Here is a 24,764-nt window from a genome sequence, read left to right as displayed (position 1 = left end):
TCCTCATTCTGATGCTCAGTTTGAACTTCAGCAGGTTGTCTTGACCATGTTTAGAAGCCCAAATCCTCTGAGCTGCTGCCACATGATCAGCTGATTAGATATTTGCAGTAACAAGCAGTAAAATAATATTTCTTTGTTTTCTGTCCACTTATAAAAAGAGGCAAATGCCAGCCACATAGAATCCCTCAAACAACCTCATATGTCTTTCATCTATACCTTTCCCTACGTCCTCATCCATCTTGGGAAAGGACTGATGAAGTGCTAATAATAACCCCCAGATGCGATGTCACCGGGGGGGAAATCAGGTTTGTCCTGCTAGAAATCACTTTACATTACACTGACACACTTATTCAAGGTGACTTTAAATGGCCCACAACCTACATACCAACTCAACAGAATGGCCTGTACAATATATATATTTCATCATAAGGCCATCAGTCAGTGCCACAACAGTACGAGGAGCTTTTATTGCACAAAAGGGAGGCAGATTTGAGGCCTCTGAGGATCCACGTTAGACAGAGCACATCAGTAGAAATATTAAAGGCTGCGATAACGTGAAGTTTGTTTGAGCAGCTCCGTGCGCCAGCAGAGAGTCTGCCTGACGTAAAAAGGACGTATTCACTGATCCGTATCCGTTTTGAAGGAGATTCCTCTGGCAGGACGCGGTGAGAACACACACAGCCCCCAGCCTTCAGCAGTGTCCGTAAATCACACTCTCACAGCTCCTCCTTTCTTTTCATTTCTGTCTTTATATCTTTTTTTTTCTCCCTACTCTTCATTTTTACAGTGCAGTAAGGAATGCTCACTCTACAGGGTGGCTGGTGTTCACTGGAGCGACTCAACTCCCATGTCTCACACTCATCCCATGTGTCTCCTATTAGCCACACTCACCAAGAGAGGGAGGGAGTGAGCGATGAAGAGAAAGAAGGGGAGCAAGAAAGAGAGAGGGGGGGGCATATCAAGAATTTGATATGCTTTGTGCATGAGTGACTTGTATAAAACAAAGACAGGGGAAATACTCTGAATGTAAGAGCTGGAGCAGAGGTGGGGTTTGAGGGGGGGCACAGTGCACACACACACGAGCACTCGAGAAACTAGCAAAAAAAAAAGATTATAATTTATTTCCAGATTTTTTTGCCTTCCTTTGCATCTTGTTTCACAAGTTAAATTGAACGTAAAAAATAAAAACTGACTGCCATACCATGAAAATGTAAAAAAATAATACAAATAATATGTGCTGTATATATAATTATATCATTATCAACAAACGGACAACATTAATCATTATAACAATGCTATTGATCGTAAACATAACAGAACACTAAAATGCTGGTCTCATGCATATTGAACGCCCCTCAGATACAAAGGAGGGGGTAATTACTAAAAATAGAACCAAAAGTTCCACCAGTTCAGAATAAGCGCCTATAGCTACATGCAATGACATAAAAGGGACTCATGTACACATTCCTTCTGGCATCAAGTATTTTACATATACTGTACTTCACTATTGCTGCCCCCATCTAATATACTGTACAGAGCACAATACAAAACAACATTATGCAGGAAAGCGCTGGAGTCTGGTGCCGTTCGCGGGGACTCTGTGCAAGGTTTTCACGCCCTCCTCCCTCTTTTGTTAATCCTTCAAAATCTTCTCGTTTCCTTCTGCGATTTCCCTGTCCACGAGTCCGACCTCTGTTCGGAGTCTTCAGTGCTTTTTTTGTTTCGCTGTATGTGTTCTCTTCTTGCGCACACTCTCCCTTGGTTTTTCTCCATGCTGCTGTTTGTTGGTGCCCCTCCCTCACAGGGTCTTGTCGCTCTCTTTCTTCAGGTGACTAAAAAGTGAGAGGAGGAATCGAATGAGTGCATTAACCTAAGGTATTGGACGGAGGTTTGATTTCATCTCGGCACAAGTGTGTCGGAAAACGCTTCAAAGACTCGTCCCCGTGATTAAAACTTCCTTTCGGTCTTCATCTACAAAAATAACATCAGTGATGTTTGTAGAGTCAGCCTGATCAAGTCTTGTTTAGAGGCAGATCAAAATGTAGCATGCAGATTTCTGCTACTGAACACATCCAAACAACGTGTGAGGCCAAACGTCAGATTTAGGGACATTTTTACTGATTTTGGTCTTCCTATGCCCCAACACACAACCAACTACAGTGATGATCAAAAGAAAGTACACCCTCTTTAACTTCTAACACTTTACATATCAAGACATTACTAAATTTGAGTAGGAAAACAACATGGCATATTAGGCCATATATTGTTCCAGAAATCTTGCGGTTTATCCAGGTGCAGCTTTGCAGCCAACTCTTCCAAACAAGCCATACTTGTTCTTTTTCTAATTGTGCTGTCGTGAACTTTAACATTTAACTTGCTCACTTTGGCCTATAGAGTCTGAGATGTAGCGCTTGGGTTTTTTTTACGTTTCTCTGACTCTGGGGTGAATTTGTTGCACTTCAAATTGGCCTTATAACCCTTCCCAGACTAACAGACTAAGATCACTGCTCATTCTTTCCTTCTTGGCTTTGTGTTAACACAAACCTGAATGCTTCAAACCAGCAATCTGCTAAAACTTCTGCTTTTATTGACAGCCACACTCATTGATCGTCAATTAATCAAGTGAATTTGATTAGCAGTTCCAAGCTGCTACTTAACCGCTTTTGCTATGGAAGCCATAAGAAAGCTTCTGGTGAATTTTATTACGTCCTGATGTATCCTTTAAATTGAGGATGCAGTTTCTTTTTACCAGGACTGTGTATTAATGAATGCGACCAGGGAACAACAGATAAAAAACTAAATATAAATATAAAGAGAGAAATGCTAGTATATTCAGGAAGATTGCTTCCTGCATTCAGAATTTATTTGTTTAAGGTGATAAAATGCAAGACAGTCTCTTAAAAAATGAAGGATAAAAGAAACAGCTTTATTTTTATTGCAAACTGACATATGGAGTTAATTCTAATTGTTTTCCACCCATAGGAGTCTTCAAAGCTTGAACAGACTAATAAGGGCTGGTGGCTCCACGGAAAATTATCAGCATTGTAACAGTTTTTAACCCGGTTTGTGTTCAGTAAATCAGAAATACCAAGAAAACCTGTAAAATTAAAATAAGGTAACACAGACTTTGCAGCATTTTGTTACCACCCAAAGGTCCTTTCTAAATCCAAAAAAAAAAAAATGTAAAGGAATTTTAATCATTTCTTAAAAGATAGTACTCTGTAGTATTTTTTTCTGTTAATTTTAAATATACAGAAGATAAAGCTTAAAGGCTCAGCAATGCGTTCAGATGGATTAGTCTGTAAAACAGTGCCTCAGTAACAGTAGTGGTCATTATATCAGAACATATTTATCAGCGCATATTTGGATGAATAAAAAGCTTCTGGCTTCCTATATGTTCAAAGACTCGGTTTCCATTTGTCTTATATGACAGCCACCCAGCTGTGTTCAGGGTCTGACTGTTGGTCAAGCCAAAAAAGGATACCACCACCCAAGGCAGTGCTGGGTGTCACACAGCACTGTAATTAAATTATATTTACCCGCAGTGAAGAAAAGTAGCACATTATTGTATTAAAGTCAGTAATCACACTTTCCCTAATCAACCCGATACTCATCGAACAATTATGTTCCATCTGTTTTTCAATTTTCTGCATCATTTTTTCCGATTTAAAAAAAAGTTAATCAACATTTGCTTTTCCTGCTCAGTTGTGCTACACAGTTCGTGTGGAAGGAGAAAACAGTATGTGGTCTATGAGGACTGGAGATAATGAGCTACTTTAATTTTACTTAAAGAACATGAACATGACGGTAAAGTGCAAAATGCACCCGGGCCAGGAACAACTATAAACTCCAGCTAACACAACATCACTTCACCAGCATCTATCAAAGAGACCAGGCTACAAAAAGCTAGCAGCCAAGAACTCAAAACCCACAATGTTGGTAAAATAGACCAAGCAGCCTGACCTTCATGAGGAAATGAAAACAGAGAAGGGCAGCCAGGCCTGTAGCATTGCTGTCGTACCTGATTCTACAGCTGAATCACTGTGACCTCAACATTTTCCTGTGAAGTGCATTTAAGGATGGTTTGTATTAATATTTGTCGTAATTAGGATAGAGCCTAAAGTTTATACTGTTAAGTGGTTATTGTGTTACAAATCATCTGAAAAAATTGAATAGTTAGAGTCAAACACTGGCAGCTGCAGTGGATGCACAGCCTCTGTACCTGTAATACTCATCCTGGGTGAGGGAGTGGTGGTGATGATGATGGATCCACTGCTGTTCCAGGGCCAGTCTCTGGATCTGCAGCTCTGCGCTCTGGGCCTGCTGCATGGCCTGGAGCTGATGGGCTGCAGACATAGGGCCGGTGAGGGAGGAAGGCTGGGGCAAGTCACGGAAAGGAGCACCTGTCACCAAAACAGAGAGGAAAGAGCAGCCGCAGCAGCAAGTGGGAAAGGGAGAAAGAAAAATAGGGATCATTCATCGCCGCCAGTGTCAAAATGTTTCTTCTTTAGCTTTCAACACGGTGTTTTTAGAGAAGAAAACTGAACTAGTACATGGACGAGGAGCCTTCTCCTCACCGAACAGCTGTTGGCGGAGCACCTCGCTGTCAGTGAGGGGGTGTGCCAGGATAGGGGTGCCTAGTGTGGCTCCTGGGTAAGGGAGGCGTGCCAATGGAGACCCCGATGCCAACGGGTCCATCAGGGGGTGAACCCCGCCCGCCGCTGGATGCCAGTGATGTAATAGGAAATACAGGAGATTATTGTTGCTGCATTATAGCGCTGTTTGTTAACACTTAAAAGCTTTAGATTAAGTCAGAGCAGCTGTCACTACTGATACTGTGACATTAGGCTCATTTATTCAATAAAGGGGTAAAAACGTGAACTTAAGAGCCTTACAAACATTGACAAGTACAAATAAAGTTTGATTTTCTTTAGAGTTCGTACTTTAGTAATAATATAATCTGTCGTATGACATTCTGGCACCGCCCATAAAGACTCATTAATATTGATTTAAATCCCCCCTTTAAGGTCATCTATATTCAAAAGCACTACCCCATGTGTCTGTGATAAGCTCTGGATCTCTTTTTATAGAATTGGGCAAGTTCACAAGGAGCCAAATCTGGCTAGATCTGGTGGTGGGCTGGTGGTGGTGTTGCCAAGAAAACAATATGTTTTCATTAAGCTGTGTACCTGCATACGATGTTACGCATAATCGAGGCTGTTTCAGCCAAATGTTTTCCCTCAGATGCCTCAGGATGTTACAACAGAATTCACCCACAGTAATTAATTCAAATGATGTACTCGTACAATAAAGAGGGAAATCTTTTAAAATAGGTCACAAATATAATTTTTAGTTTTTCTTAAAAACGCGCATTTGTTCTGGGCTAGACACATTTACTGCAAGGGAAAAAACCCCAAAAAACTACCACCGGAAAACCTCTGGCTTTCTTCTTTATTGGTGTCTGTGCTTTACAGAACATCACCAGCTTTATCCTTTCCTGTAACAAGTTCTGTAAGATAAACTTTTGACTCCAGGAATTTTCTGAGCTACACGTCTGTGAAATCTGAAGATTGATGAGTTGGTATAGACAATTGCATAGTTAGTAGCAGTGGGTACCTGTGTCTTGCTGGTGCAGGTGAAGATGTGAGTGGATGTGTGAATGCTGGTGATGATGAGGCGTCACATTTAGCATCTGAAGACGCCCCAGATTCTCTCCTCCACCTCCTCCACCTGTACTGGCTCCACTTCCCCCTCCCCCTCCTCCGCTTCCTCCTCCTCCGCCTCCAACACTTCCTCCCCTTTCTCTCTCCCTCTCTCTTTCTCGCTCTCTGTCCCCAAAGGCCGGCAGAGCTGCTCTGTCCCTCTCCCTCTCCCGCTCTCTTTCTCCACTCCGTTCTCGCTCGTAAGAGGCAGGAGAGCGAGTGGGAGTGGGGTAGGTCTCAGGGGCAGCGGCCGGGGCAGGGGCTGGTGGCTGATGAGAGGACAGGGAGCCGAGAAAGGAAGAATGGGGGACAGGGTGGTGAAGTGAGGTAGCGTTGGAGGTCGGTGGGGCAGGTTGAGGAGGAGCCGGGGGAGGAGCGGCAGAGGCAGCTGGGGGAGCCGGGGGAGCAGATGAAGGGTGAGAGGGGAGTGTGGGTGGGAGCAGAGATGAAGGGGGTGGATTCGACAGGGACTGTGGAGCAGGAGGGTTGGGAGGTCGAGTTACAGGGGCCAGAGTTGGGTTCTGGAGGTGAGGTGGGCCAAGTGGAGCTGGTGGAGGCGGAGTGCCATAGATTGATACCTCATTACTGCCCGCTGCACTGCCTCCAAGGAGCAGAGAGTGTGCATGCGCATGGGCACTGGCGTGAGCATGTGAATGTGAATGAGCAAGAACTGCAGGATCAGGTATAGACCCTGGTGGGTAAACCCGCTCATCACTCTTAAACTCAAATCCTGGCTTTATCCGATCTCGGTGTGCAGCCATTGCATGAGGAAAGCCGACACCTCCCAATCCTGCACCCCCAATCCCTCCAGGTACTGGGCCCCCTGCCATTCCCGGGTGACCACCAACACCTGGACCACCTTCCAGGCTGCCACCATACAAAAATCCCAAGATGGCTGCTGCAGTAGCTGCATCAGTGGGCAAGTGGTGTGGGTGAGCTAAAGCATGATTCTGAAACTGAGGAAGAAAGAATGAGGGGTGGACGTGGGGATGACCATGATGAACTTGTGGGTGGTGTGCCGGGCCACGACTTGCCACCCCAAGTGGAGACATAGCGTGGGGGCGAGCATATTCACTCAGAGTTCTCAGCGCTGGGGTGTCAGGGCCTAAATATGGTCCTCCTAAACCTATTCCCAGGGCCCCCTGAGGGCCGCCAACCACTGCTGGTGACCCACCCATGGATGGTAAGAGGAGGGAGTGGGGGATAGAGTGGGAGAGAGTAGGGTGGAGATGGTGTGTCGGAGGAAGGTGAGCATGAGGATGTGAGTGATGATGTTGTGGATGAGGAGGAGGATGGGGGTTGCCCGAGGAACAAGCGGAAGAAGACGAAGGGTCGAGGATGATCGAGGTTGAGGAAGGAAAGAAGAGTGAGGAGCCCTGGCGACCTCCTCCAGCAGCGCTGGCATCCTTTTGCTGCTGAAGAGGAAATAGGAGAAGACAGTAAATCACATGTGCTTTGGTCTGCTTTACTCCCCTCCCATTAAACTGACCAATTTAAACGACATCAAATCCATTACATCTGACATGATTATCACCCTGAAATGTGCACACCTGTAGATGCCGATCGAGCTCCCTCTCACGCTCGCGCTCCCTCTCTCGTTCCCTTTCTTTCTCTCGCAGGTCTCGGGCTCTCTGCTCCACCTCCCTGCGGGCCCTTTCAATCATCTCATTCCTCTTCTTCCACAGTTTGGAGCCATCCAGGGGGACAAAGAGGACATCGCTGCGGGCGCAGGAGTTCCCACTGCCGCGGTCGAGGACCTTGTGAAACCTAGAGTCACGAGAGACACCGATGTAGTACATCATTATTACAATCATCAGGAGTCAGCAGCACCATCGTAACAATTATCGCTGCTGTTAATTACAGGGAGTGTACACATTTACAATCTCAATTAGGCTGACTTTACCGTGCTGACTGGCTGGCGTGGATAGGAATGTCTACAGGTTTTGGTTCAGGCGAGGGGCTTCTCATCACAGGTTGTGGGCTTTCACTTTCTTCCCTGTCTTCTATTGGTTCTTCCTTAATGACCAGTGTAGGAGGCGGGCCTGAATCCGAATGTCCGTCTCCACCAGGGAGCGAAGAACTGGAGGCAGGTGTGGAGATGCCATTGTTGTTGCTGCTGGCCGAGTTACTAAGGGGTGGAGGTCCCTTTGAGACATTCTGAGGCGAGAGTGACTGTGGATTGGTATTGCTGCTGTTGGGTGCGCTACTGTTGCTGCTGCTGCTGCTGCTGGCCATAGTACTGCTGTTGTTTCCGTTAGAGTGGTAAGATCCACTGAAAGGAGGGTGGTTGTTCAAAGTGCTATGATAAGAGGAAGGGCGGCATCCAGGCGAACAGCTAGATGACACACCTGTCGCTGGAAGCGGCATGCTGGCTGCAGAGGAGGAGCCAGGGGGAAAAGATGAGAAAGCTCCCATCTGATTGGTAGATGGGCTGGGTAAAGGAGAAAGGGGTGTCGGAGGAGTCTGGGCAGAAGACTGGTAGTGTGGAGGACGTACATTGGGTGCCATTCCTGAGGGGGGTGGTTGAGTGTGGGAGGCTTGAGGTGGGGGTAGAGGGGGCTGAGGGGGTGGAGGGGGATAAGGAGCATTCAAAGGGTGTCCGTGATGGCTAGAAGAGGAGGAAGGAGAGAGTGCAGGGGGTTGACTTGGGCCTCCACGGTTTTGGTATAGAGAAGTGTCTCGCAGATTTGAGTCTCTCTCTCTGTCTCTAGGCCCAGATTGGTAGTGGGGATGAGGTGGGTGGGGGTGCTGCGTTCCCCCGGGCCCTGAATACTCTCGTCCCAGGTTAGGAGTTACTCCAGGGGAGTTTAGGTACTCCCGATTTGTACCAGTGGAAGGAGGTGCACCAGCAGGGAAGTCTTTTCCTCCGGTGGGTGGATACTCCCTGTGAAAGTGATCCGCCCCAGAGGAGGGCGTTTGTGCCTGGTCGATGGGAGGAGGTAAGTCCCGGTTCGATGAGTTTGGGGGATGTGGGTGGGGGTGTGGCGGCAGGGAAGGATGAGTAGTGTGACTGGGATTGTTTTGGGGAGATGCAGGTGGGTCACGGTTCAGCATGGGGGTGACAGGTAGCCCGCTGGTTGAACTTGGGGGGTTTCCCTGTGGGATGGAGTTGTTGTTAGGGTTACTGCTCCCCACAACGTCTCTCGTCTGGCCCCCAAACTCACCCCATCTGCTCCCATCTTTGTCTCTGGGATGCCCCCCACTGGCTCCACTGGGGCCAAAGTCTCTACTCTGGTTTTGGTTTGGCAGATTAAACTCCCTTCCTCCTTCACGCTCCCTTTCACGCTCCCTGTCTCTGAAAGCCGGAGCAAAGTCTCTTCTTTCTGGCCCCAAGTTAGGTCCATCTCTCCCAGAACCTTGGAATTCCCTGTTCTGACTGACTGACAGCGCTCCAAAGTCTCTGCCTTGGATGCTATTGGGCCCACCCATCCCACCACAAGGACTGTTACTATTTGCCCCGCTGCTATTGTTACTACTGTTGCCAATCGGAGCGGAGAACTCCCGGTTGATCTCCCTCCCCCCACACTCCCCCCTCACTCCCCTCTCCCTCTCTCCTGCACCCCCCCTCTCTCTGTCTCCTCCCCCTCCAGCATACCTGGGAAGGTACTCCCTGTGAGGGTGGGGGTGAGGGTGGGGGAGGTAAGAGGGGTGGGAAGAGGAGTGGCGAGAGGATGGAGGGTTGTAAACGGAGGGAAGTTGCTGCTGCTGAACTGGGGGCTGGTGCTGTGGTTGGTGTGGGTGGTGGTTGCCAGGGTAACGGGTGTAGCCCCAGCTAGCCTGGCAACCAGTTGCCGTGCCACCCTGCCAGCCGGTGGAGCTGTAGTGGTGAGGGTGGGAGGAGGGTTGGGTCTGAGGCTGAGACTGGGACTGAGGCTGGGGACCAGTCTGTGGCAACAGAGAAGGTGGAGTGGACTGAGACTTGTCCAGAAGTTTGTCTCCTTTTTCCATTTTGTCTCTTTCTGCCTTAACCTCAGTAGGCATGTTTTGTGCCCCAAGCTCCAAAGGCTTCAGGGCAGGTGGAGGAGGAAGTGGAGGGGGCAGGGAATGGGGAATGTTGGGGCTGTTATGGGAATAATCTCCTCCGGAGATAGTTGTCTTGGTCACGCACTGTGTGCTGGCTTTGCAAGTCATTCTGCTGCTTAGCGCAGCATCAACGCTGGTCGGTCCACTGTACTCAACTTTACACATCAGCTTAGAGTCCAGGGAGAAATATGACTTTCTCCCACTATTGCTGTCATTTGATGAATCTCCTGCTCCACGGAGAGAGGGAGTCAGTCCAGAGGAAGAGCAGGGAGTGGAGGGGGGCTTAAGAGATGGACAGTCCTCAATTCTTGCATCCACATCTCGCTTTTCTCCATCTCCACAGGGCTCCTCACCCCTCCCCTCCCGCAGCACTCTCCTATCCTCTCCTGTCACCTTCCCTGCGCCCCCCTCTTTACCTTTCTCCCGGTCTCCTTGCTTTGGTGAATCGGGGCCATCAGAGTCAGAGTCCAGGCTGCCCAAAGGGGAAGCGGAAAGACTTGGGGATGAGGAACGATTGTCCTGGTCTATATCTCTCCCGCTGCTCAGACTGCTACTGCTATTGGCCAGGCTCCCTACAACTGAACTCCTGCTGCCCTGAGATTGGCCATCTTCATTGTCACTCTCACGGGATTGGCTGGCAACTGAGGTTGGAGGTGGGACAGTGGAAGGAGCTGAGCTGTCAGTCGAGTGTGTTGATGTTGGAGGAATTGGAGTAGGGGCTGAATCCTAACAAGAAAAGATGATTTGAGGGTGAGGTAAAAAGTTAAACTGTAATATCTGCTATCTACATGATGGCAGAAAATAATAATATATATCTATTTGAGGCGTCCCCTTTTAGGTGATTCATTTAAATCAAAGCTTTGTATTAGGTCTTTATATAACAAGTTGATGAAATGTAACACAAACCTGAACTTTCTGCCTCTTTGGAGGAGACACAAGTTCCTCCCCCTCACTCTCTGATGAATCATGCCCTTGTGATCTGCGACTGAAGCGATTTCCAGCCAATTCCTCACCAGCACCTCTTTGCTAAAACAACACAAGACTTTTAATTCTGTAGTGACGCTTTTGAATCCCTAATAGGCCTAGGTCTGTTTTTAGAACAAAGCTTCGCTTGCATGCACTCACGCTCTCTCACACACACACACACACACACACACACACACACACACACACACACACACACACACACACAAAAGAGTGTCAAACATGAAACATCAAAGATTTCAAAGTGCTACGGTGTAAAACACAGACTCTAACAATTCTGACACTGCTAGGGGTACATCTATGGCAATCACAGGGATGACTCATTCACTGACAACACATTCACATACAAAAATTCAAGAAACACAGGAAGGCCTTTATTGTTCATTATGTACACGTACACGTTAATATATGGCCCAAACAGTGACAGGAGAAAGGAGATAATAAGATAGGCGGGGTCTAACCGTCTGTCTGTCGTTGCGTTCAGGGCGAGAGGGGCTGGGGTGCGGGCGTCTGCCCCTTCTTTCCTCACTTGCCCCCCGCCGTCGCCCACTGCGCATGGGCATCTGCGAAGCAAAGTGCAGCGAAAGAAGGAAATGTGGCATGTGGGGAAAGTGTTAAAACTGGACAATTATACAGGAACATCGCAGTATGCACGGAGAAATAAAGAAGTGATTGTAGCAAACACAGAGTTAAATCAGGCTGAAGGGAAGTCAACCTCGTTCAATCCAAGGTGGAATTTAACAAGGACGACAAGATGTAGTGAATAAAAGAGGAGGAAATAGAGAGGAGGAACAGGAGGATACAGGGAAGAAGGGAGGGAGGTAAAAGAAAAAAATCAAATTTACATGTGGAATCTGTTTTTTAGACGGCCTTTCGCAACCAAATAAATAATTTATATCTCAGTTACACTGGCCATTTTGAAATTTGATCACATATTGAACTAATTATAATGTGGAAGCAGTAATCAAGAGTTAGGCAGGTACACAATCGCTGACATCATCATGGAAAGCAGACATAGGCCTTATGCATACCGATTCTTTGTGTGTCCTTGTTTTCATTATTTCTTCTTTACAACGTCCATTTTACAACACAAGCCATTGCAGGGACTGAACTGGTTCCAGCTGCTTACTGACTGGGCTGTACTACACGACGAGAGCTACCAAAACCTGTGAAGAAGCATAAACAAAAACATGGAAAACCTAATGAGAACACAAGGCTTTGAGTAACATGAGTTCATGAAATGATGGCAAGATTTGGTATCATCATTGAGCGCAGGGTCCAGGAATTTGTGACATTGTTGAAAACATCTGAGTTTACAACTGCAAAAGCCCAGTTACCACATTTAAATTCCCAGCATGCTTCACACTGTATCAGCACAACTGCTTTCCACTGGACTCAAAACAGCCTCTGCACCCTTGTTTTCACCACAGCAGCCCAAAACCTTAACAGCACAATAGGTTAACCCACCCTGACTGATAATACATGCAGAGCAGAAAAGGTGCTGATTGGTAGACTTCACTTCGGATCGCAGTCTGCAGAAGAACTCCAGCAAAACATCTTGGGAATATGCGGCCACACCCCCCCTCCTCCCTCCTTCCACCTTCACAACAACAGCCCGAACCCACAGACACTTGTGGTTAACCCACATGACCTGGTTATGGCCAGCAGAATCACATGCTTATTTATCCAGCCAAGCCAACCATTAGGGAAAACACACACTATCAAGATCTTTTATCCATTTGATCGACAACATAGCCAGACTACTTCGCAGGGGCCCGACTAATCCATCCATTCATGTACCACTATGATGAAAAAATGGCTCATGTATACTGAATGAGGATATAAATAGTGCACACCGCTGGATGAAAAGAAAGAAAAAAAAGAGTAGTTAGCAGAGCTGTGGCGTGGAGTCTGTAAATACGCTTGTATGTGTGTTTATTTAAAGCAAGTAAAGCCCGTAGCAGCCTCACTACACATGGCTATGCATTAATTAGTGCATGCTGCAGTGACTGATTCAGTTTTATGAGTAAAATCTTCATCACTGTACACACTCTCCACACATATTTAGAGGCGATGCAGTGGGTGCTGTGTGTATGTACAGTCCCCTTATTCACACACACACAACGAAGTTCATGACACTGAAGTAGAAGCATTCAGAGCCTGCCTGGTGGGTTTCTGTACACACACACACACACACACACACACACACACACACACACACACACACACACACACAATGCATCTCAGTTACAGGTGGCAGCTACTGGCCTGTCTGTGGTCCACTGGCAAGTCCTCAGTTGTGGTCGGAAAACAACTGCATTTACACCACAAGTTCCCCTCCTAACGCACATGCACACACATGCATGCACACAGCACGTATATTATCAACAAATTGGCCACTGCATGTGATGCAAAGCAGCAGCATGCAGTTGCTCTGCTTACATCACCAGCGAGCGGGGCACTGCAACGACTCTTTCTTCTTTCTTGCTGCTAATGTTATTGATACACATGCAGAGGAGACCGGCCAAAGCTGCTCTATGGTCTGCCTTCACAGACCATCCACGACGGGGGGAAGAGACGTGTTCAGCAGCACATACATGTTCCCCAGTCAGAATGGATGCCTGTGCAGTGCTGTTTCCAGACGCTCCACATATCTTCCTTTTTAAAAAAAAAAAAAAAAAAGAAAAAAGGAAAGATGATATGGAATGGCGAATCATGGCATTTCGCACCGGCTCTCCCTTTTCCTCGCTGGAATGTGGGTGCGCGTCGTGCGCTCAGTTCACATTAATTCACCGGGACATAATTTAGCCATAACGCAGGATGATCATTAATGCACAAAGAAGGGGAGAAAAAATGGGAGGGAGAGCACAAGCGTGGCCAGCAGGAATAGCTCCAAACACACAAGTATAAGCATCCATTTTCCTTCTCCTTACCTATAATATCCAGCGATGCGTGCTCCCACTCCTCTCACTCTCTCTTTTCCTTTCTCTCCCTGTTTTGTCGTTTTATGTTGCACGCTGACACGTACACCTCAGAGCCCGGTCGTCTGTCAACAGAGACTCGTGCTGGCTCATATTGCAACGGGCTCCGATCATAACAATAATGCAGAGGAAATCTCTTGCTATTCGTTGTAGGAAAAATACAGGGGTGCCAACTGAAGACTGTACAAATTGATGCGTACCCTCGCCTCTTCCCCACCCCCTTTCGCCCCCTTTTCTCTTTTGCCCCCCACCCCTCTCCCACCCTACCTACTCCCCCCTCTTCCTCTAAGACGACTTGCACTTTTTTTTTTAATGCCCCTCTCTTCTGTTCTTACAGTCACAAATTTTTTCAGCGGAGGGGTGAGCCAGAGAGAGGGATGCACGTTGGGTGAGAGAAAGGGAGAGAGGAGAGGGCGTGATTTGCATAAGGAGAGAGAGAGAGAGAAGAGGGGAGGGGGAGGCCCGCGAAGGAGAAGGAGGAGGGAGAAGGAGGGAGTAGTGAGGCAGGGAGAAGGAGGAAGAGAGGCGCAGAGAGAGGGCCAAAACTCTGAAGAGGGAGGGGATCAAGAGGGAGGGTCTCTATGTCTCTGTTGCCTAGTCCCTCCAGAGTCACCTTTACTGTATGGAAAGGCTCGCAGTGAATAACTGTGGTTTTATCTGGCAGTGAAACAGAAAGAGGAGGAGAAGAAAAACAACGAGAACAAATACTGTTTGTTCTCAGAGGTTCTGCTGAAGGTGGACTAAAGAGAAAACAGGAAACTGGGCATTTTAATGTCAGTGTGTGCGAGTTAACAAAGAAGGCTCGTGCGAATTAATTAGGCAATTAATAAACGATCAATTAAATCTCTGTCGTGTTGTGTGTCCGCCAGGCTGTCCAGCAGCTCCTGTCTGTCTGGGGAAAGCTTGCAGCGGTGTGTCCAGTCAAGCGGCTCTGCAGACCTCCTCCTCCTCTTCCCCTCTCCGCTCCCGTCCCTCTCTCTCCCCTTCACTCAGCCCCCTGTCCCGTCTCCTATTGTGTGGTAACTATGGAAACCCGGCCGGAGACTGTGCGCGGTGCGCCTGCGCAGCTCCAGCGTTCCTTCATCATCATCACTAGCAACCGGGGCGAGACAGGAACCGAGCCCCGCTCGCGCTCCCTCTGCTGCCCGGCGCGTGCAGCTGATACCTGACCTACAGTCATACATGTGCAGCTGTCAGAGCCAGGTGTGCAGCTATGTAACCAATTTAAACTAATTTAATAATTACATGTTCTGTATTTCAATTTATTTTTGTTCCTTATAGAAGACCCACATTGACTTAGATAAAGTGAAGGTGCACACACTCAAACTGCATGAATGTGGCAGATTATTTTACAATATTCTGCTTTATTTTTGCTATTTTACTTTGTAAAGCCACTTTACTGCATTATATTCCGCTTTTAAGACAAGACATGCTTTATTTCTCCCTAACCTGCAACAAAACTGAAATAGGCAGGCTAAATTTATAAAGCAATGTATAAATTGATAAATCAATAAAAAAAATACAAAACGACAAAACACGGTAAAAACTAAAAGGAGTAGACAAGTTTAATTGTAATACAGTTCCAATTGTAATCATTTAAAATCCAAATAAAATCCAACAAAAATTAAAATAGTACAATGTAAACAAGTGTTACATAGTAATACTACAATTATTGTTATTAAATAAAAGCTGAGTATATAACAATAAAATGGCTTCATTCAGTGAAATATCTCAAATTCAGTAAACAAACTAAAACATAATTAAAATAGCTTACATGATGTTTTATTGTATTTCATTTACATTTTATCCTGTTGAACTCAAATTCCACACACTTCATTATTAACCTCATTTATTTCAATTTATTTTATTTTATTTGGTTTATTTCTTTTGAGTATACTTAAAAGAAAAAAAAGAGCTTATTGAGATTGTTCCTTCATATGTCATTGAGAAATATATTAATTCTACTGTATTAAAGTGTTAAGCTGGTACATCTAATGTATATCTTAGGGTATTACGGGCCGTGTGTTAGAGGGGTTGTTTAGTTTTCCTATTACGATGTTTTTTTCTAAGTGGTCTGCACATTTATTATACCTTTATCAAAAGATTGGTATATTAATAGACTACTTTACATAATTTACACGTTTATTAGCCCACGCTTCAACTGTCTCCACTCCTACATCCACTTTACATTAATCTATCCACTATATGTATAGCTGTCTTTGTGTGTGTACTGTCTCTTCTCCTAATATAAACTTCTTTGTATTAGATTATATAAAGTCATTACCTTCTGTGATACTTGCTGCAATAACATTGTTTAAAACAGTTTCTAAAGACTATTTTTTATGCAGTATAAAAGATTAATAATATTAAAATGAAAAAAAGCTGCTGCACTGCTGCCTGTGGATGTAACATTTGAGCCACTTTTCACTCGGCAACAGGTCTTTTTAAATATTCCCAATAATACCTGTGCTTTTCCTGTAGTATCAAAATGATCTTCTATGACACAGACTGTTGACGAAAACAGCAGGTGTTTGCCTCTGACAGCTGGTTATATTTAACGATGCGATTCTAATGAATTTCTGTGCATCACAGAAGTCTGTTTAAGTCGCAATGTGTAAAGAAGTCAAGACAGCTACACAACTTTAACATTTTTTGTTGTTGTGCATGAACTGTGAAACCAAACTGTCAAACTGGAGAGACTCTTTGACCCAAACACACACAGATTAAATTAAAGTAATTAAAGTTGCTTTAACTTAAAAGACAAACGCTGCGCAATGACGGCAGGATAGAGCATGAAAAAAAGAGACTAACAAGATAAGTCTTAAAACACACAGGGTCACTAAAAGGAAACATTACAGCAACTATGACCTGACAAAGGCACAGGGCTTTTCTCATTACTACTTTGTGCCTCCTTGTCTTCTGTGTCCTCCTGACTGTGACCCAGAAATCCATTCCCAAATTGCATCTATAGGACAGAGGAGGCAGCAGGAGGAGCTAAAGTCGAGGATGCACAGGTGTTTCCCTGCAAAAGTGTTTTTACCTGCATGAAAGAGGCACGGAACAGGCTTGAAATATTCAAACCATTATAGGAAGTCTTTACGTATGAACAACTCATTCTTCTTATCCAGAAGTTGTTTCAGTCACAAAGACCACGAAACAAACAAACAAACCCCTATAGAAAAAAAACATTTGTGCTAAAAGATTCCCTTATTTCACCACAGGTTTGAAATTATAATCATAAACCCTGTAAGATAATATTTCAGAGCTACATGGGTTTCTAGTTTTGCTCCATAACCGATTATATTTACCTCTCAAAAAGAAGCACAGTGAGGCTTCTCTTCAAAACAAACACACCCAGATCTTTGGTTAGAGTTAACATATATCCATCTCTTTATTAAGCTTCACTTTGAACAGACAAAGTAGCAGACACAACTTTGCAGCAAGCTGTTAAACAGGAGGAGGAGGAAGAGGAGGAAACAACAGGGCACAAAAAAGATCAAAACACTTCTGCAGCAAGTGAAAAGGAGAGAGTCAGGGGGCTCAGGAAAATGAGAGAAACTAACAAGCCCGTGAAGGGGAGTGTGACTCAGTAGTTCAGTAGATTTTTTTTTCCTCCACCAGGCTTTGTTAGGATTCGTGGAGGCTGGCTGTAGGCAATCATCTCTATCACTCACTGAAGTGTTAGATCGATATATTGTAGCTATAATGTGAAAACTAATTCGTTTTGATGCTTTTAAGTTCATCTTTGTGTGTTTAGTGCTTTGCTGATACACGTAAACTTCTCACCACATAGAACTAATCAGGGAAATATGACACTATTTATATGTATGCGTGGGGTTTTTTTTGTTCTCTCTCATTTTGTCTGCTGAGAACACTGGCACCCCACTCCCTAAATGGCGCTGGGGTTGCGGAAGTTGTGTCCAGCAAAGCGAGCCTGATCGCCCAGCTCTTCCTCAATCCTGAGAGGAAGAGGAGGTGAAATGCAGAGCAGGAAGGTGAATGTGAAAGAAGATGACAACAGATAAAAGAATGAAGACAAGAGGAGAAATATCAAAATAGTGCAAGCGCTATACAGGAATCCATTTGCATACCATGTACATACATTTATGCAATGTAAGCTACAGATACCCACCTCATGAGCTGATTGTATTTGGCCAGGCGTTCAGATCGACAGGGAGCTCCAGTTTTGATCTGAATGAAGAAAAAAAACACTAACAGCTACAGACGTGGCTGAACTTTTATCATTAATTCAACAAATCTCCACATGTCTGATCGCCTGTCAACGTTTAGCTGATCTCTTCCTACTTGGGAGGTGGACTGCTGGAGTCTCCAGTAAGTGCAGTGCTGAGGATAAAGTTGTTTCGATCTGCAGTCCTCACAATTTGATTATTACTTGTTTTCAGCTTTAGACTGCCTGCATATGAAGCATTTAGGGAACAACGTAACCGGGTTACACTCCCCTCAAGCAGGTTCTGCACATTTAGTACTAATACTCTGTACCGAGGCAATAACTAACTGGCATTTTGATATTTAATACATATATTATTCTGTGTATAATGTTACAAATTCTGACTACTATTCTTAAAATTATATTTTTAGACAAAAGTGTTGAGAAAAACAAGCTGCAAATTATTAGCATTATGAAGATCTTATGACCAAATGTTTTGTATGTTTATCTCCTAAAGTTTGCGTTTCGTCCCGTCTCTGCTCTCTTCTTTTCCCTCTCACACCCAACTGGGAACGGTGGTTGGCTGCCTCTACCCTGAGCCTGGTTCTGCCAGGGAGTTCTTTCTTCCCACTGTTGCCAAGTGGGCTGGCTGACTGTTAAGGTTTCTTTCTAACAATTTAGGGTCTTTACCTTCCAATATAAAGCACCTTGAACTAAACTGAATTGACTGTATTGATATTTCACTGTTGTTATCAATGCACTGATTAGTTAACTTATTAATTTCAGGACTTCAGTTGTTTTGTTTTTAGAAGTACAGTAAAAAGTTAATGAATATTGAGCTGCTTCATTTCCACATCTGTTTATTACCTCATGCTCTTATTTGCACTGCTTTATCATGTATAATACATATTATTATACATAATTACAATAATCATACATAATTTCCTTAGGGATTAATAAAGTATGCTGATGCTGATTCTGATTATTGCTGCTTTGTATGGTCCCAAAGTGTGATGCTGCACTGTTATGTTGCTGTTATGTTGCTTATGCACCGGGACCCAAGGAAAACTTAGAGCATGAAACGTGATCAGTAATAAGCAGTTAAGCTAGCAGAGGGATATGAGCTGTCAGACTGTTGCATGTGTTACCTGTCCAGTGCAGAGACCAACCACCAGGTCAGCTATAAAAGTGTCCTCTGTCTCTCCTGAGCGGTGGCTCACCATCACGCCCCAGCCGTTCTCCTGTGCCAGCTTGCACCTGGAAAACCAGAGAGGAAATTAGTATAACTGCAATCCGTGTGTGTGCCCACAGATTTTGGCTTGAAACACATAAAGTCAACTCACGCTTTGATGGCCTCTGTAACAGACCCAATCTGGTTGACTTTGAGGAGCAGACAGTTGCAGGCTTTTTCCTCCACAGCTCGTTGTATTCTTCGTGGGTTGGTGACTGTCAGATCATCTCCAACAACCTGCACAGCGAGTGAAGTGAAGGGCACGGGGATTAGTATCACGTGTACTTATTCAGGGGGCATTAACCTTTGTTGTATCTCTAAGTGTGTAAATGAAGTTCTGGTCCACATAGAATAAATAAGACAGCAGTATTGGAGGGGAGAGGAGGGGTACGTGCTTTAATGTGTATGGATATTGATAGAAACTTGCTTTTTACGGCTTGGCTCATTCTGCTAAATAAAAACAGGATGACTTTACTTCTGCACCATTAATTTTGACTGTTCTTTGTTTAATGGAAGGAGGAGGAATACGAGATTACCTGTTGAAGAAGAGCTGCGCTGATCTACTTCCACATAATAATGGCATAATTTGTAATATCTTACCTGGATACCCACTGAGGCTGTGAACTGAGACCAAGCGGGCCAGTCATCCTGGTCAAAAGGATCTTCAATAGACACCACTAGAGGGAAGGACACATGGGTAAGATCATTTTCCTCCATGACTCAAATATTACAACACTGTAGGAGAAACACAAGGCTAGCTGAAATCACTAGTAGCTGTTCTAATGCCTTTAGATCTACTGCTATTAATTACAGATGCAAACATGCACACAGCCCACAAATAGTATGCACACCATTTACAGGGTAAAGACCCACATCAGAGCAGTACCCCGCTTGCCAAATTTGCAATGTAGCACATAATTAAATCTTCCTTAACAGCTTCATGTGTCAGGAGGCGAGACCAGGCTCTTTCTGCCGCCCCTTTTCTCTTTTTCTTTGACTATTTCTTTCTAAAATGTGACAAAAGAAATATGGTGGGAGGAAAAAAAACATATGGAGTCGACTGCGATAGCCCTGATGCTTTGATTCAAGCTGACGGAGGCTTAGAGAAATCAATAACACCCCCCCCCCCCCCCTTTTTTTTTTTTTAATGACTAAGAGGTGCCCACATTGTGCTCTCTGGAGAACATGTGTACTCACACACCACATTACACACCTGGGTAGTTATTAATGAATCCCTGGTAGATGGCGGCCAGCTCATCAGCGGTGATGTTGCGGGCAGCATTTGGTGGCGACTTAAAGTCCAGGTCATATTTGCCCTCACTGAAGAACTCTGAAGCAGCAACATCCATTCCTATCACCACCTTATCTGTGAAGCCCACCTTCTCTATGGCTGTCTTTATCAGCTCCAGAGCTGACAGGAAGAAACAGGAGCGATATGTTAGATTAGGCTGAAGGAAATTGTTTTCAGGTGGTCGCCGTGCTTACCTTCACTGTTCTCTTGTATGTTAGGGGCAAACCCCCCTTCATCACCCACATTTGTAGCATCCTGACCATATTTCTCCTTTATGACACTTCTCAGTGTCTGGTACAGCTCCGCCCCCACACGCAGAGCATCACGGAAAGACTCGGCACCCACTGGAAGAACCATGAATTCCTGCATGGCCAGCCTGTTCCCAGCGTGAGAGCCTCCATTAATCACATTAAAAGCCTAAAAGAATGTCAGATGGATGTGGGTTTTTTTATGGTTGGTCATTTATGTTTGGAGAAAAATTTATTTTTTTAAAAACTATAAAACTCACAGGAACAGGGAGGACCAGCTCTCTGTTTCCTGCCAGGTCAGCAATGTGACGGTACAGGGGGACACCTTTCTCTGCTGCGCCAGCTTTGCATATGGCCAGCGATACTCCCAGAATAGAGTTGGCACCAAACTTAGCTGGAGGCGAAATAGAGGCAGTCACAAACATAACGCACACATGCAGTCGGTACTCACTGGTGCGGAAACATGTCAGTACACATATATACCATCACCCCACACGAGATGTGAGCGAGGCTTACATTTGTTGTCAGTGCCGTCCATTTCAATCATCACATTGTCCAGCTTCTCCTGCTCCAGCACACTGATTCCCTGGAAGAAAAACACAATATTCCTCATACAGTAAACAGATTTTTTCATTTCAGTCCCGCTCGGCTGCTCATCAGGTTCTGCAGCATAAACTGAATATTCTTTTGTTTATCCCATCACTTTGCTGGATGAATCCCCATCATGTACTATTTTAATAGAGCATTTTGCTCTCACAATACAGGCTTACTTGTGGTTCCTTCAGATTTAAAGGGGGGCAGTGCTTCAGCTATCGCGCCCATCTCTCCTGGTTTGGGTTCAAGCTCTCCCTTTTTTTTGATACATCTTATAGTTAGTATTGGATTAGATGACCCTGAGGTATCCCTTAGTTCAGGGGTGGCCAACTCCAGGCCTTGAGAGCCAGTGTCCTGCAGGTTTTAGATGTGTCCTTGATCCATCACAGCTGATTTAAATGGCTAAATTATCTCCTCAACATTTCTTGAAGTTCTCCAGAGGCCTAGTAATGAACTAATCATTTGAATCAGGTTTGTTGATCCAGGGTGATATCTAAAACCTGCAGGACACCGGCTCTCGAGTTGGCCACCCCCTGCCTTAGTTACACTGATGTAGCCTTAAGCTGATGCACTGATCACTTCTTCTCCACTCCCATCGTCTTCTCTTCCTATGCATTTTTATGTCACTATTGCACTACATTAACTGTGTATCTTCTCCCTTTGTTTTTGCCCATTGTTTCTCTTTACCCTCAGCCTAACTGGCTGCAACAGATGGCTGCCCCTCCCTGAGCCAAATGCTGCTGAAGATTTCTTCTGAGCAAAACGAAGCCAATGCCAAAATGCTAAATCTGCAGTTCCTTGTATGGCGACTTGGGGTTCTGTCCAACAGTGACTCACAAGTTTAAAGTCAAAACCTTAGCCTGGTAAATAACATATTTACACGGGACTGTAGTCTCTATGGCTAATTAACATTACAGGAGTGTGGACACTCTGACCTGCATATATTCCAACACAACGAGCTGGAGCCAGTTGTTGTTTGCTAGGCCTCAAGCACTAAACTCCACTTAATGAACAGGACCTCTGCCTTTTGGCACCAACAGTACTAATAATATGACTTGCAATGAAGCATGGCCCATCCAAAAGGATGAGTAAACCTCTCGTATTTTAAGAAGTATGTCACTTAGCAGGTGTGCCTGTATAACAAAAACAAAACAAATACAGCTAGGCTTCATAATGTGGAGCCAACCTAGAAATCAATGTCATGCTGGCTTCACCCATCTTCTATATACAGTCTATGGAGTCTTCTTCCCCCCACACTGATTGGTGATAGAGGCGCATGTGATGTTTTTGGTTCTCTCTGTAATACTATAACATTTCACTTACAACAGAAAGCACCTTGAGGTTACTGTTGGTTGTGAACTTGTGCTGTGTACAGTAAACAAAACTGAACTGAGCCAAAGTGAAGTACTCACAGACTGGATGAGGGCGGGTCCAAGGGTGTCATTAATGTGAGCAACAGCCTTTGTCACACCTTTAGTGTAAAACATGAAGCCAGTTAGTCCCCATTTTGTTACAATAAGGAAAAGAACCATCATGCAAAATCAGATACAGGCAGAAAAACAAGAGCGCTTAGTGCAGGGGAGACATCTTTGTAAGTGTTCACACCTTTGCCCTTGTAGCGAGTCTTGTCGCCATCTCGGAGCTCCAGAGCCTCGTAGATGCCTGTGGAGGCACCACTGGGAACAGCAGCCCTGAAAAGACCTGGAATCGAAGCATATGATTGGTGGGTGGATAGAGGAGGCAGACGTAATGGGGTGAAAGGTTGAGGGAGAGGAAAGAGGATGGAGAAGGATGTAGTTAACCTTAATGAAATAATCTAAACATTAATTTGAGACATTAAACAAGAGATTTTATTTTTTCTAAACCTTTGTCTGTATGCAGATCTACTTCCACAGTGGGGTTTCCCCTGGAGTCCAAGATCTCCCTGGCAACAATATTCACTATAGACATCCTGTTAAAATAAATAAATAAATAAATAAATAAAAACAAGGGAACATTGGCCTCATTTCAAATGCAGATTTTATCCAGTGCTCATACACTCAGTCTGTTATTTTAATTAGAGAAGGAAACACATGAGCAAGCAAAGCTGCGCGTGAAGATGAAGCTCGGTATGAAAATAGCCTGTGAAATACCAAAAGCACTCATATGAAAAACAAGGACTTCACACTCTCTTCCTCTTTTCCACTTGAACACACACTGTGGTGATAGTGACGCAGCCTTGAGGATGGAAAGCAGTGGAAAAAGAGGTTCTCAAGGAAAATGCTCACACTCACACAGAGAAAGACATGAATCAGAAACCAGTGATGCGCACCTACTTAAAAATCTGTCAAACTGTTCCAGACCACAAACCAGCTCAATTTCTCGCCCGTTTCAGTCAGTGACAGAGAGCACGGACCAACAGAGATGAGACGCAAAAGACAGCGCAGGTAGCGACGAGGAGATGGGGGAGGGGAGCGGGATGAGAGGGATGGAGGGACTGAAGAAACAGATCAATCTTTTTAAACGTTACCTGCAGCTTGTTTGAAGCCTGGTGGAGAAAGTGAGCGAATGTGGGCGAATGAGGAGCAATAGCGGGAAGGGGAGGTGGGAGGAGAAGGGGTGAAAACGTATGACACACGGGGGGAGGGTGAGCATGTGAGTCATTGGAAGATGCAGAGGAGGGGAGGGAACAAAGCAAGGAGAGAGGAAAAAGAGATAGGAAGGAGGAATTGAGTAGAAGAGCTGGAGCAATGTGGATTTGTGTATTAATAGGGGTGCAGGAAACAATGTAACCATCTGAGCATTTAACATACACCGCTACTTTACACCCACGCAGTCCTGTCATACGTGCTGCGTACACATCTGCTCACTGCTGATAACTACAGAGGCACTCGTGACATGAAAATATTGTCCCAGCAAACTGATACATGAAACGTTCATTTGCGCTTCCTGTCAGGTCCAAGCAGCGCTGCGATACAGCTGAAGTAAGTGCATGTGGATGACAGGCAGGAGATGTGACAACAAAGCAACCACAAGGAGGATGCATCTTAGCAAAGACAGCAGAAAAGAAGGCGCCTTGTTGGGGAACGTTAGATATCTAATGATAGGGATTAAAGGAAACAAGAAGACAGGTAGACGGGAGCAGCCGCTGCCGGAGGGAGGATGTGCATTTAAAAATAGTCTTAGATGTAATTAAAGATACAGCCAGCACGAGCGAAATGCAGACGGGAAGCTATGGGGCGTTTGGAGAAAAGGAAAGTTTTTCATTGGCTGCCCCGCTTGAACGTGCCATCTGGACATCACATGACCTGCAGACACGGTGGCACAGGGAAGATGAAGAGGGCGCACACCTATGAATGCGTGCATGCATGTGTATGTAGACTTGCATTGACACAAATGAACACGTTATTTAGCTGTCAATACATTTTATGAATAAGCAAGGGTTTTAAAAAAAACAAAAGGAAAAATACAGAATCGGAAAACTCTTTAAACAACACTCCATAATTTAAGACATGCAACCCCAAAACATCAAAACAGAGGCACACTTTGCAATTATCTAACAA

The 24,764-nt window shown here is 45.0% G+C and overlaps 2 protein-coding genes across 5 annotated transcripts; both read right to left on the bottom strand.

The window, feature by feature from the left end:
• Positions 1-1,116: 1,116 nt before the first annotated feature.
• On the bottom strand, positions 1,117-13,899 carry atn1 (atrophin 1). 2 transcript variants are annotated; one of them, XM_085423227.1, is made up of 11 exons: positions 13,643-13,899; positions 13,152-13,367; positions 11,741-11,875; positions 11,171-11,272; positions 10,632-10,751; positions 7,606-10,451; positions 7,253-7,469; positions 5,617-7,117; positions 4,554-4,721; positions 4,223-4,403; positions 1,117-1,832 (listed from the first exon to the last, which is right to left on the bottom strand). In XM_085423227.1, exons 3-11 carry the CDS (start codon positions 11,765-11,767, stop codon positions 1,799-1,801), a joined length of 5,196 nt encoding a protein of 1,731 aa, XP_085279353.1. In that variant the 5' UTR covers positions 11,768-11,875; positions 13,152-13,367; positions 13,643-13,899; the 3' UTR covers positions 1,117-1,798. The 2 variants fall into 2 exon arrangements, with proteins under 2 accessions (XP_085279353.1, XP_085279352.1); XM_085423226.1 differs by lacking the exon at positions 13,152-13,367.
• A 1,492-nt stretch (positions 13,900-15,391) lies between these two features.
• LOC146659293 (gamma-enolase-like) lies at positions 15,392-24,608 on the bottom strand. 3 transcript variants are annotated; one of them, XM_085423244.1, is made up of 13 exons: positions 23,534-24,608; positions 23,088-23,173; positions 22,828-22,923; positions 22,635-22,693; positions 21,145-21,214; positions 20,889-21,022; positions 20,575-20,797; positions 20,303-20,500; positions 19,690-19,766; positions 19,202-19,326; positions 19,007-19,115; positions 17,823-17,881; positions 15,392-17,649 (listed from the first exon to the last, which is right to left on the bottom strand). In XM_085423244.1, the coding sequence occupies exons 2-13, from the start codon at positions 23,170-23,172 to the stop codon at positions 17,580-17,582; spliced, it is 1,305 nt and encodes a 434-aa protein (XP_085279370.1). In that variant the 5' UTR covers position 23,173; positions 23,534-24,608; the 3' UTR covers positions 15,392-17,579. The 3 variants fall into 3 exon arrangements, with proteins under 3 accessions (XP_085279370.1, XP_085279371.1, XP_085279369.1); XM_085423245.1 differs by having other exon boundaries at positions 23,538-24,608; XM_085423243.1 differs by having other exon boundaries at positions 23,732-24,608.
• Between the last annotated feature and the right edge of the window lie 156 nt (positions 24,609-24,764).

The sequence above is a fragment of the Rhamphochromis longiceps genome, linkage group LG11 (assembly GCF_057381845.1).
Source record: "Rhamphochromis longiceps isolate RC_006_pf linkage group LG11, R_longiceps_female_GT1.1, whole genome shotgun sequence".
Taxonomy (NCBI): Eukaryota; Metazoa; Chordata; class Actinopteri; order Cichliformes; family Cichlidae; genus Rhamphochromis; species Rhamphochromis longiceps.
This window is presented reverse-complemented; position numbering and strand designations above follow the sequence as displayed.

Bases quoted from the DNA above. Each gene is read 5' to 3' on its own strand.
- LOC146659293 (XM_085423243.1), bottom strand. From the start codon at position 24,012: ATGTTAAATGCTCAGATGGTTACATTGTTTCCTGCACCCCTATTAATA. The intron at 23,174-23,731 runs GTAACGTTTAAA...TTATTTTAACAG, and splicing joins AGGCTTCAAACAAGCTGCAG to GATGTCTATAGTGAATATTG. The intron at 20,798-20,888 runs GTGAGTTTTATA...ACATTCTTTTAG, and splicing joins AGCTGGTCCTCCCTGTTCCT to GCTTTTAATGTGATTAATGG.
- atn1 (XM_085423227.1), bottom strand. From the start codon at position 11,767: ATGAAAACAAGGACACACAAAGAATCG. The intron at 11,273-11,740 runs GTATGCATAAGG...TTTGCTTCGCAG, and splicing joins CAAGGACACACAAAGAATCG to ATGCCCATGCGCAGTGGGCG. The intron at 7,470-7,605 runs GTAAAGTCAGCC...TCGTGACTCTAG, and splicing joins CACGCCAGCCAGTCAGCACG to GTTTCACAAGGTCCTCGACC.